Source organism: Cuculus canorus, chromosome 19, assembly GCF_017976375.1.
Source record: "Cuculus canorus isolate bCucCan1 chromosome 19, bCucCan1.pri, whole genome shotgun sequence".
Taxonomy (NCBI): Eukaryota; Metazoa; Chordata; class Aves; order Cuculiformes; family Cuculidae; genus Cuculus; species Cuculus canorus.
The window spans coordinates 3,235,439-3,247,733 of record NC_071419.1 but is presented as its reverse complement, the minus strand read 5'-3'; the positions used below and the strand labels follow the sequence as shown (position 1 = coordinate 3,247,733).

Genomic DNA, 12,295 nt, shown 5'->3' with positions numbered 1-12,295 from the left:
CTGGCAGCCACGGGCAGTGTTGGCCTTGACCCCTCCAGTAGGGAAGGAACTCGTCTCCTGCTTCAAGCATTAAAGTTCTCAAGGGGCAGTGAAAATGCAGTGAGCCCCCCTGCACTTTGGTGACAGGTCAATAGGGAGTGGAATCATTGACTGGTTTGAGTTGGAAGGGACCTTAAAGATTATCCAGTTCCAGCCATGGGCAGGGACACCTCCCACTGGATCAGGGGCTCCAAGCCCCATCCAACCTGGCCTCAAACACCTCCAGGGATGGGGCACCCTTAGCTTCTCTGGGCACCCTGGGCCAGTGCCTCGATGTCTCATAATCACTGCAAGGGACCCCAAAGTCTCCACATGGCACAATAGGGCACTCCCAAGACCCCATACCCCACTGCAAGGGACCCCATAGATCACTGCATGGGACCCCATAGTCCCCACATGTCACCATAAGGCATAAGTCATAGGTCACCATAAGGCACACATACCCCACCGCAAGGGACCCTAAAGACCCCATATGGCACTAAGAGGGACCCCAAAGACCCCATAGATCACTGCATGGGACCCCAAAGACCCCATATGGCACTAGGAGGGACCCAAAGACCCCATAGATCACTGTACGGACCCCCAAAGTCCCCACATGTTGCCACGAGGGACCCCTAAAGCACCCATACCCCACCGCAAGTGACCCCAAAGACCCCACATAGGACCCTAGGGGGACCCTGACAGCCCCCAGACCCCACAAAGCACCCTGGGGGACCCCGACAGCGCCCAAACCCCACAGAGCACCCTAGGGGACCCCGACAGCCCCCAGACCCCACAGAGCACCCTAGGGGACCCCGACAGCGCCCAGACCCCACAGAGCACCCTAGGGCACCCCGACAGCGCCCAGACCCCACACAGCACCCTAGGGGACCCCGACATCCCCAGACCCCACAGAGCACCCTAGGGGACCCCGACAGCCCCCAGACCCCACAGAGCATCCTAGGGGACCCCGACAGCCCCCAGACCCCACAGAGCACCTTGGGGGACCCTGACATCCCCAGACCCCACAGAGCACCCTAGGGGACCCCGACAGCCCCCCCCTACACCCCGTTCCCCCGTTGCCCGGGGGGGGCCGGCCCGAGCCCCCCGCTCCGCCCCGCTGGGCGGGCACTGCCCACGCTGCCCCGCGCGGAGGCGGTGGCGGCGGCGCCGGGAGCGTTGGGAGCGTTGTTGGGAGCGGCGGCCGCGGGGATGGGCTCGGGGTGGGTGCTGTGGGGGGCGGCGGCGCTGCTGCTGCTGCACGTCCTGATGGCCGTCAGCCCCGCCGTCAACTTCGCGCTGCGGATGGGCTTTTATTACCTGCTCTTCTTCGTGTCCTCCGCGCTCACCGCGCCCGTCTGCATCCTCGTCAACGGCGGCCGCACCGTCAAGAACATGAGGTGGGGAAGGGGGGGGGGCACCCCGGGGGGGAGGGGGTGTACCCTAGGGGAGAGGGGGGAGGACAAGGAGGAGGAGGAGGGGGGGAGAGGATGGGGGAGCGAGGATGAGGATGGGGCAGCGAGGATGAGGATGGGGGAACGAGGAGGAGGGTACTCCAGGGTGGAAGGGGGAGGTACGAGAGTGATGGAGGGGTACCCGGGGAGGGGAGTATCCTAGGAGAGGGGGTGGGGGGACAAGGAGGAGGGGAGAGGATGAAGGTGGGGGACTGAAGAGGAGGAGGAGGGTACCCGAGGGTCAGGTGGAGGGGGGGAGTATCGGGGGGGGGGGGGTGAGGATGGAGGGGGAGGATGAGGGGGGGTACCCTAGGGGTGGGGGGGGACAAGGGTGAGGAGGGAGGGTGGAAGAGGATGGAGGGAATGAGAATGAGGATGGGGAGAGGGGCGAGGAGGAAGAGGGGGGTACCAAAAGGGGGACCGAGGATGGACGGGGTGGTACCCTAGAGGAGTGGGGAGATAAGGATGAGGAGCAAGAGGAGAGGATGGGGGAACGAGGTGAGGAGGGGGGAGAAGGGAGGAGGAGGAGGGTGAGGGGGGCGGTATACAACAGTGAAGGGGCGGGGGGGTGAGGATAGATAGGGGGGGATGAGTGGGGTACCCTAGGGGAGAGGGGGACAATGATGAGGAGGGAGGAGTGAGGATGAGGATGGTACCAGAGGGTGAGGAGCAGAGGGACACAAAAGTGAGGGGGGGGTACCTGAGGTTGAAGGGGGGCTGAGGGGCGAGGATGAGGATGCTGGTATCCTAGGGCAAGGAGTGAGGATGGAGAGGGGAGGTTGGGGGGAGGGGGTTAGGGGAGGGGCAAGGATTGAGTGGGGGGGTGGTACCTGAGAGTGAGATGGGAGGGGGTACCCAAGGATTATGTGGGGGGCGAGGATGGAGAGGGAAGAGAGGATGAGAGGATGGGGCTGTATCCAAGCCAGGGGGGAGATGATGAGGGGAGTGGGTACCCAAGGGTGAGGTGAGAGAGGGACACAGAGGTGAGAGGGGGCATGCGTGAGGGGGAGGAGGAGGACGTGAGGGTGAGATGGGGGGGGCTGATGAGGGTTAGGAGGGGGCGTACTTGAGGGTGAGGAGGGGGACAGGCCATTCCCATGGACACCAGGCAGGGCCGTGGTGTGCAAGGGTGAAACAGAAGCTGGGGAGATTGGTTTCAGACCCATGCTGTGGGTGGGGGGTGGGAGGGAGGCTGCCAGCATCCTTTACCTAAGATAAAGGGCTGCAAGGTGGCCTCTTGGGTCATGGAGGGGTTGGGGGCTGCAGTGAGGGGCTGCTCCCACCCATAGCTGTGCCCTCACCTTTGGAGAGACCCATCTGGGGATGAGCACTCTTGCGAGGGGCTGGGAAGGTGTGGAGAGCCCCGTTTGGGGATGAGCACCCTTTGGAGAGGCTGGGAAGGTGTAAGCATGGTGACAAGCAGCTGTACTTCCACGTAGCTTTTTGGGGAGAGCTGTGTGGCAGCTTGTCTGGGGGTTTTCCCCCTCCCGAAGGAGCACTGTGCCGGCAGGTAATGTCCTGGCCACGGTGTGGGGGCCGTGGGGCTGCCTTGCTGCTGCCCGTGTCCTCACAGGGTGCCCCGGGCGGTGACCAGGCGGCTGCTGGAGAAGAGCAGCTCCTCTGCATGTGAAGACACATGTTAAGGGCTCAGCTTGGACTTCTGCTGGCAGCCCAGGAAAACTTGACCTCCTTGCTTTGATTTCCCATAGGCAGCTTATTCCCTGCTCAAGCCATGTGCGAGCCAAGTTATACAGATGGGAGGGTAAAGGGGGGCCCTGTTGCCTTGATACATCCTTTTGGATCAAAGGTTGGGGAGCATCTCAGCTGGTGGAGCTGGACTTTGCTCTGTGGTGTGTTTCTTGCAGGGAGGGCTCCGGGTGGAGCGAGCGGGCGCTGGGCACCCATGCGCTGCTTCGCGGGGCGCTGGGCACCGGTGACGTTGCCTCGTGAGCTTCCCTTGCCCACCTGAGCCCGTGCCCTGTGATCCACTGTGGTGCTGGGACCAGCAGTCTGCTCTGGGATCTCCAGCGCTGGCTGCCTCGGTTCACGCAGGAGCAGCTTTCAGATGCTCAACCACCTTTACAGCTGGGAGAGTTTGTGTTAGTTACAGAGACACTTTTTCTTCCCCACCCCTAAAACTTTGTAAATACCCTGTAACCATCAAGGAACTCTTTGGGAACTCCTTGAACCGGACAACTCCTCCTGTTGAATTTCAGAGCTGAATTTTGGCCCAGAACCATCCTTTTCCTGTAATTTAAGTTCATCCTTTCCATGTGCTGGCATGGGCTGGTGATCCTGGCCGTGTATCCCAGCCCCTGGGAGGTCTGTGGCTGAGGTAATCCAGTGAGCTCCTTATTTCTGCAACATCCCAGTCTGCTTATTCTGACTCAGGGAAGGGGATTGGAGCAGAGCACATGTTGGTGGACAGACAGCGATAACAGTGTCAATGCCTGGCACGGAACACCCCGTCCTTGCTGTGCTCCTGGCTCCAAGCTGGTGTGGCTTGGAAGAGGTTGCCCTCTGTGTCTGACAGAGATAGAGCTGTTTATCTAGCGGCAAAACCTCTTGCAAGAGCTTCCAATCTGGTAAGCACGCTTCATTAATCCTTGAAAATCAGACAGTCCTAAAAAGGCCTCCCAGGCTGCAGAGCAGAGCGTGTGAAGCCGGAGCTGCTGGATTTCAAACTCGGGCTGTTGTGGATGCACTGAAAAGCACATTGCCTCTCAGTTTTCTCCTCTCTCCTTGTATCTGGCAGTAAGTTCATCAGATTTACAGCTCTCTGCAGCTCTGACTGCACCAAGTCAGGATCATTCATAGCGGCAGAGAAGCTGCTCGCAGGGCTGAAGGGGAGCAGGACCCATCTGCTTAACCCCATGGATGACATGGCCAGATCAGCAGAGCTGCGGGTCACCTGGTTCTTTTTCACTCTCGCCGAGCTCTGCCCCTTTGCCTCCTTCGGTGGCTCAGGCCACATCTTGTGCAAGGAAACACAGGCTCCCTACTGGCAGAAGGAAGTTGGATGGTTGCTCTTGAGTAATGTGTAACCAGCCTCTCCCTGCAGCTACCAAACAGCATGGCTTCCAGAGCAGTGACCTCTTCTTTGGTTGGCAGTCTGAAGGGAGGAGAAGTGGGATTTAGGTCAGTCTGGTGGCATGGCACCACCGTGACCTCAGCGGTTTGTGTCACCCTGCCTCTCCTCACCTGCGTCCTCGTCTCTTCACCTGAGCTGCACTCCGGTAACCTCGGAGCAGGCCCGTGGAGCTCCGGAGCTCCGTAGCCTGGGTACCTCCCCTTGTGCTTTCCTGGGTGCGGCTCGAAGCTTTGCAGCGAGTTTGGATGGCAGCGGAGTCCCCTGTGTCACCTGTGGACGGTGGCCTGCTCTGAATTCCAGTGTCAAAGCCAGGGCCCGGGCAGTCTGCGTGGTGGGACACCCCACAGAGATATGAACCCCTCTGGGGGAAGGAGCAAGCCAGGGAAAGTTGCTTTGACAGAGACACGCGGTTGGAGAGTTGATAGCAGGGATGGGGAGGCTTTGGAGAACTGATGTTGGGACCTGCTGCCAAGCCAGGATAAGATGCTGATTGAATGCTCACCTCCAGCCCTGGAGGGTGACATGAAAAGAAGTGGGAACAGCAGGGAAAGGGAGATTTTTTCCCCCTCTTCTCCACTCTTGGGAGAACTCACCTGGAGCCCTACATTCGGTTCTGGAGTCCTCAGTACAGGAGGGACGGATCTGTTACAGCAAGTCCAGAGGAGGCCATGGAGATGATCCGAGGGCTGGAGCACCTCCACTAAGAGATCAGGCTAAAAGAGTTGGAGTTGTACAGCATGGAGAAGAAAAGGGTCCAAGGAGACCTTAGAGCAGCCTTTCAGTACTGAGAGAGGCTACGGGAGAGCTGGGGGGGGGCTCTTGATCAGGGAGTGCAGGGATAGGATGAAGGGGAACAGTTTTAAGCCAAAAGAGGGGAGATTGAGATGAGATCTTAGGGAGAAATGTTTTGCTGTGGAGGCCCTGGCCCAGGTTGCCCAGAGAAGTGGTGGCTGCCCCATCCCTGGAGGGGTTCAAGGTTGGATGGGACTTCGAGCAGCCTGATCCAGTGACAGGTGTCCTCGCTTATGGCAGGGGTTGGAACTGGATGAACTCTGAGGTCCCTTCCAACCCAAAGCATTCCGTGATTCTGTGTCAGGGATGCTTTTCAGGCTGATGGTGCTGCACAGCCCTCCAGCTGGACTCTGTCACAGGGGAGAAGCTGACACTGTCCCTCTGTCTCATCCTGTGGAGAGGAAAGAGCCATGCTCTGTCTGCCAGGGAGAGGATGGACCCTGAGCAGATCAGCTCCTGAATTTGCTCTAGGGGAGAGCAGAACAGAGCTGGTGGCTGCTCCTGGGGGCTTTGTTCGTGTTCAAGCTCCTCTGCCTCCTGTCCTGGCAAATGGCTGCTCCCATGCTCAAAATAGCCCTTGTGTCCTGCCAGCTTGTGGCTACGTCCTTTGGCCCAGTTGGAGGGTCTCCAGCTCCCACCTGTCCGGGGGTGGCATAGATGGTCCCTGTTCCCATGGGCTGGCAGGGTCTTGGCTGATGGGCCGGGGCTGGATGTGCTCAGCAAGGGCATGGCAGCCTGCTCAATCTCTTGGCATCGCTGAGCAGAGCTGCTGGTGTCTCCTGCATGGGGGGAGAAACCTGGGAGCTTTGCAAACAGACCTGTAGATCCACCAGGGAAGTGAATGAACAGGCAAAAGCTGTTTGCTGGAATATGGGTTTGCCGGGGGCACTGAGGCTCTGAAAGGATGCGTGGGGAGCACCCCATTTGTGTGTTGTACAAAGTCTTCCGCGCATTCGTTCTCCTCCTTTCTTGGACTCCCCAGGGGTAATGACCCCCCCATGCATGTTTGTATCATTAAGCAGCATTTTCCAGCACTGCATGGAAAAGAATTACCAGACCCTGCCTTGGGTGATGGGTGTGTAGGGTGATTTCGATGTGCTGGGGAGTGGCAGCTCTTAGGAGAGCTGTTTGAGCAACTTGTAGGGCTCAGCTGACTGCAGGAGGAAACCGTTGGTATCGTCGGAGTGGACTGCAGCAACAGCACAGGGGAAACAAACGGCAGGGCTGGCAGCAGAAGTGATCCTTGAACCAGGGTTGAAGCCGGCGTTTCTCCTTCCTGGGCTTTGGAGGGCTTTCAGTTTTCCCTCTGTTCGAAGGGCTCCTGCAGCTGCACTAGGCTGGAATTGCCTCTTCCAAAGAGCTCATAGTGAGCCGGGTTGTGAGCTGGTGCTGTCAGCTCAAAGGAAGCATGGACGGTCAAGTCTGGCTGTACTGGCTTCAAAGTTACAGTCAACTTCCCCCAAGCTTCCAGTAAAATTCCCACATGGGGTGTGAACAGGACTTGGCGTGTAACTGAAGCACCTTGAGCGCATGGGACCACGCAGGACATGCTTTTGGGTGAACTACGGGGCAAATGAGATTGGAGGCTCTCTGTCACAGAGCATTCCTTGTCCCCTTCCACCCACCCTGGGTATAGCAGACTGCGTCACCTCCCTGCCCTGCTGCTGTCTGACTCCTCTCCTCTTCTTTCCTGCAGAATCATCAAAACTGTCGTCAAGACCTTCAAGTATTTCTTTGGCCTGAGGTTTGAGGTGAAGGGACTGGAGAACTTTAATGTGGAGGGCCCTGCTATCATTGTGTCCAACCACCAGAGCGTCCTCGACATGATGGGTGAGGAGCTGGTGGGAGGGAGCAATTCTCTTGCTTGCCATTAGAGAAGTCCTGCTCACATCTCCTGGCCAGACAGCCCCTTGCCCGTGTCAGTCTGTGCTTTGGAGCCCGCTGGTCCGGCTTCTTTATCCATGCCGGCTGCAGGAAGGGTCACCCCTCACTCTGAGCATCCCCGTGCAGACACCCGCGTATTTCTCAGCTTCAGATGTTCTCAGCTCCCTTTTACATCCCTGCCTCGCTGATGGCATTGCTGGCTTAGCGCTCGTGTTGGTGTGCCAGGCAGCCAGGAATGAGGGGCCAAGGAGCGAGCCCTCTCCCGAGGGGTCTTGCTGTGACCTGCAGCCACCCTGCTCCTGGAATTCTGCCCTGTGCTAAGTCACCTTCTGCTCTGTTGATGGCAGCAGAAGCCAGCAGAGAAATGAGATGCTGGCCGGCCCCTGGTACTCCCCCCCTCGGATCACGTCTCTTATCCAACCCAAGAGCAGGATGGGGAGTGGTGGCTGGTAGGTCTCACCCTCTGCCATCATGTTAGGGCTGATGGAGGTCCTGCCCGACGACTGTGTCCAGGTGGGCAAGAAGGAGCTGATGTACGCCGGCACCGTGGGGCTCATCATCTACCTCGGTGGTGTCATCTTCATCAACAGGAAGAGCACCAGCAGTGCCAAGATGGTGATGGCAGAGGTGGCCAAGACTATGGCAACTGACAACGTGAGTGTGATGGTGGCACTTGGCATTCTGGCAGGTGTCGGGGTGTCCTGGGGTGGCACGCGGGGGATGTGTTCCTCCTGATGCTGGCTCGCCCGAAGCTACAGCCTCTTGGCAAGGCTGGCTGGTGGCTCGGGCAGTGGGCAGGGAGCGCTGCAAGTGGATTGCTGGAACAGAGCCTTATCTCCCCATGTGCAGGTGAAGGTGTGGGTGTACCCAGAGGGCACGAGGAACTGCACAGGGGACTTGCTGCCATTCAAGAAAGGAGCATTTCACCTTGCTGTCCAGGCACAGGTAACGGCACTTTGCTGCTGCGCAGGGACCCTAAATGCTTTTGCAGTGGCATTGCAGACTGGTTGTGCAGTGATGTGGTTTATTTGCTCTCAAAAGAGCCAGTTCTCAGGTCACAGCTGAGCTCCTCAGCTAAACCACCCTTAGGTGTCATCAGTGTTGGCCAGCAGGAGCTGAGACTCTTTTCTGTTGCCTGCAGGAGCGTCTCAGAATCATAGAATGGTTTGGGTGGGAAGAGACCTTAAAGCCCATCCAGTTCCACCCCCTGCCATGGGCAGGGACACCTCCCACTGGATCAAGTTGCTCAAAGCCCCATCCAGCCTAGCCTTGAAGGCTTGATACTTACTTGTGCATGGGTGGCTGCAGACAGTGGAGAAGCTGTCTTGTCTTCTCTCCTGACTGCAATCCCAGTGTCCCTCTGGAGGGCAGAGCGTGGGAACAGGCACACTTGACCCTCTAGTTGGATGCTTTGCGGGCAGCTGCATGGCAGCGCGATGGGACAGCGTTCGTGCTTTGCGCCCGGGAGCATGGCTGCAGCACAGAGCTCGGTTCTGGCAGGGAGCCCAGTGGGTGCCGCGCTTTATGAGCTTGCCTGGGGAATCCCAAAGCTGTTGATGCCTTTCTTAATCCCCCAGGTTGCAATAGCCTAGTGTTGATTGAGGGTTGTTAATGCTGCTAGTGCTGTGGAGCAACATCTCGGCTTGTTCTGTGTGGAGATAGCTGCTGCTTCCCAGCCATAAGACACTTCTTGATCTGTCTTAAATGCCTCCTCTCTCCTAAATGACCAGACCCATGAGCAGTTGGGGGGCAGTGGATGAACAGCTTCTTGGCTTTGGACCATTAGAGCTGGCAATGCTCCTGTAGGAGCTTGCCTGGGCAGAGCTCTGAGGTGCTGTGCCAGGGACACTGAAGTCTGCCGGGCTCAACTGCGTGGACGCAGGCGGTTGCTGGAAGCTGGGCCACCCTGCTTGGCTCCCGGGTGCTGGGGACAAGGTGCTGGAGAGGCAGCTGGGCGGAGATGGGTGCCTTGATGTCCCCTGCACGCTCTACTACACGTGTCAGGAGTGGGGTGACTCGAGGCCTGAGGGGAAACTCCCTTCCCTAAAGGAGGTGTTCTAGCAGGGATCCAAGCGAAGGCAGTAGGCGCCAAATCTCTTGCTGGGTTTGATTGGCCACGGCCAGGGTGTTGCCTGTGTTTTACCATCCCCATCCCTGCCAAGGTGATGCAACCAAGGCGGGGGCTGGCAGCTGCCGCCGGGAAAGGACAGCGGAGGCAATGGTGCCCGCCTCTGCCACTCCCCTGGAGACAGGAGTGAGATGGTGTCTGTGTTATCAGCAGTGAGATGATGACTCTGTGCCTGCCCCCCTGGCTGTGTCTCTGCCTGTCTGAAGCTTCCTGGGAGCGATTGATTGCAACTGGTGACTCCTTTTCTTAGAAGCTGCAGGCACACCAGCTGGCATGTCCTGAATGTGTGCTTGTACAGCAGGGCAAGGCGTGCCGAAACAGGCATCCTCCAGTGGCTGCAGGTCAGAAAATACCTGAATTTTGAAGCCTGGCTTGGGGTGAGGAGCCCTGAGAGCCAAGGCTGACCTGAGGCTGAAGCGTAGCGTGTCCCTAGTGCCCTGATGTCCCTGTGCGTTGAGCTGCTGGGGGTTGTTTCCATCCCGTTTGACCCCTGACTGGTCCAGCCTTTGGCAGCGGGCCTGGCAGTGCCCTGTGTGGCTGAGAGCTGTGCCAGGGCAGCTCTGCTGCGTGGGATTTGCTGCTTATCTCTGCCCTGCCCTGAGTTGCTGCAGTGCAAGTAACTCCTTTGCCTTTTCTTCCCCAAGGTCCCAGTGATCCCCGTGGTGTATTCCTCCTTCACCACCTTCTATAACCCAAAGAAGAACCTATTTACATCAGGTAACAAATTGCCCCGAGGGTTGATGCCACCCCTGTGTGGAGATTCCACAAGGGTGGGGGAGGGAAAGGGAGTGAATGAGTCCCTCTGGGATACCTGTGGAGTCAGATCAAAGCATTTGGCACCAGAGCCAGGGCTGGGTTAACTCGGGCAAGAATGCAAATACGGTGAGGGATATTTTCATTAAGAATTGGATACCGCCTCTCCCTCTCATAGCTGACATAGCCCAAGTCATTTGGTGAGGGCTTGGGGAAAGAAGCAGGTGTGCTCTGCCTCCTGACCTTTCAAAGCAGGGATCCCTCTGCCAGCAAACCAAAGAAGGTGGTGGTATTAAAGCTCTGAAGTCTGTTGGTACAAGTGGTGGGCAGAAAGTTGGCTTTTGGTCAACTCGGAGCAGGACCTCTCATTTCTGGGAGGAAGCTGTGCTTGCTGTGCTCCTTACCCAGGTGGCTGGAGGCAGCCAAAGGCAGGAGGGTTGGGTGGAAGCAGATGGAGGGAGCAGCTGGTGCAGGCACTGCCTGGCATGGCCCTGGAGCCGAGTGGGTCCGTGGCTGTGGGCTCCCCGTACTCTCTTGGCTGGCAGGTGAGGGCAGAGCAGCAACACCGGCTTAGGAAGGGCACAAGTGCTGGCTGGGATGTTGATTTGGAGCACAAGGGAATTACTCCGCTGTTCTGCTCTGTGTCCAAGGGCAGGTTCTAATCTCTAGAGCAATCTCTTACCCCTGAGACCAGTCTGGACTCTGCTAGTGAACCAGTGATGAATGCCTGAAGCCCTGTGAGGAGACAATGGCTGTGGTGGGGCTGTCCCCGGCACAGGCATCCTGGGAGGGTGGAGAACAGTGCTCCTGTGAGTTTCTCACAGGTTCTTGTCTTGTTCCCAGGCAAAATCAAGGTTGAGGTTCTGCCTCCAATAGAGACCAAAGGCCTGACGTCGGACGATGTCTCTGACCTCACCGACAGGTGCTTCCGCACCATGAGGGAGACCCTCTTCAGGCTGTCTGGCCATCCTAGCGAGGCGAAGGACTCATCCTAGATGCTTCTCCAGTGGCGTCACCGCGTGGTGGTGGCCGAAGGGACCTGTCTGTTGCCAAATACCGAAGGAACTTCTCTTCCTGTGCAGTTGACTTCAGACTCTGGGAATACCATGGACGCACGGGGTGTCGAGCCAGCGCTGAGGTTCCCTGTTGAGTGGATTTCTCTTATGGGTTCATTATCTCACAATGATACGTCTCCTTTTTCTGAATTTCTCAGGCATCAAACTTGTGCTACCAAAGGGCTCAATGACCAGGGAGGTAAGTTCCCCCAGCTCAGGCAGCTGACGTGGGGTGACCACGAAAGCCTGACCGGAGGTTGGGCTCTGCCTCATGTGAGTGTTCCTGCTCCCGTGTTCCTGCAGGCTCAGCTGGTGCTGGCCTGGATTCAACCCCCCAGGCAGCAGTTTGTATCTGTACAGCCTCGATGCTGCTGAAACAGGGCTGAGAATCGGGTGTAAATCTGGATTCTGACCCTTTGGCAGCACTGGGAGTGCGATGTCCTCCCCGGGCAGCCCAGAGCTCTGCCATCCGGCACAGTGCAGCTCACACGTGGCCTCACCTGTCTCCTTGAGAGACACCCTTGGGTCACCGCAGCATCTTGTGCTGGGGCTCTGTGTTACCCAGGCACTCTGAGCCAAGTATTTCACTTCTGGAAAAAGCACTTGGGGCCAATAACCTCAGCTGGGCTGCCAAGGGGAGTGTGTGGGGCCGGTCCGCCTTATAGCATCTCCTTGGCTTGATTGCCTCGTCTGAACAAGTGCTCTTGCTCAGTGAGTGGGGGCAGCAGCGGAGAGGGAGGCTGTGGTCTGACCAAGCCAGGATTTATGGTCTGGGCAGAGTTTAGCTGAGTGCTATCCGGCCTCGCCAGTTTAGTCGTCTCCCAAACAAAACCCCACACTCGTTTCTACCATTTAGAGCCACCAGCTTTGTTTTCAAAAGTGCACAGATCTGTCGGAGTCTTGGGAAACCTCACGTGTGACACCTCTGAGCGCTGTGTGTGACGTGACTTGTCTTGGCTAAGAGCTTCCTTGGCGTCAGGAAGCCATGCTCCCTCTCCTGGTGGTGGTCACAGCTGGTGTCCTGGTGCCTGTGGTGCTTGTTGCGGGTGTGAAGGGCTCTGTCCTGCTCCCTTTGCCACTTGTCATGGTCAGCATTGGCCGAAAGATGGTGCCTGTCCCG

At 58.0% G+C, this 12,295-nt stretch overlaps 1 protein-coding gene across 1 annotated transcript; it reads left to right on the top strand.

The window, feature by feature from the left end:
* Positions 1–1,166: 1,166 nt before the first annotated feature.
* On the top strand, positions 1,167–12,205 carry AGPAT2 (1-acylglycerol-3-phosphate O-acyltransferase 2). Its single transcript, XM_054083944.1, has 6 exons — positions 1,167–1,418; positions 7,052–7,185; positions 7,718–7,893; positions 8,089–8,184; positions 10,012–10,084; positions 10,964–12,205. The coding sequence occupies exons 1-6, from the start codon at positions 1,231–1,233 to the stop codon at positions 11,113–11,115; spliced, it is 819 nt and encodes a 272-aa protein (XP_053939919.1). The 5' UTR covers positions 1,167–1,230; the 3' UTR covers positions 11,116–12,205.
* The last annotated feature ends 90 nt before the right edge of the window (positions 12,206–12,295 follow it).

What these genes read in the sequence shown, in the direction of transcription:
- AGPAT2 (XM_054083944.1), top strand. Translation starts at nt 1,231, where the DNA reads ATGGGCTCGGGGTGGGTGCTGTGGGGGGCGGCGGCGCTGCTGCTGCTG. An exon ending in ACCTTGCTGTCCAGGCACAG is followed by an intron (nt 8,185 to 10,011) that starts GTAACGGCACTT and finishes TTCTTCCCCAAG; the next exon opens with GTCCCAGTGATCCCCGTGGT. An exon ending in GAAGAACCTATTTACATCAG is followed by an intron (nt 10,085 to 10,963) that starts GTAACAAATTGC and finishes TCTTGTTCCCAG; the next exon opens with GCAAAATCAAGGTTGAGGTT.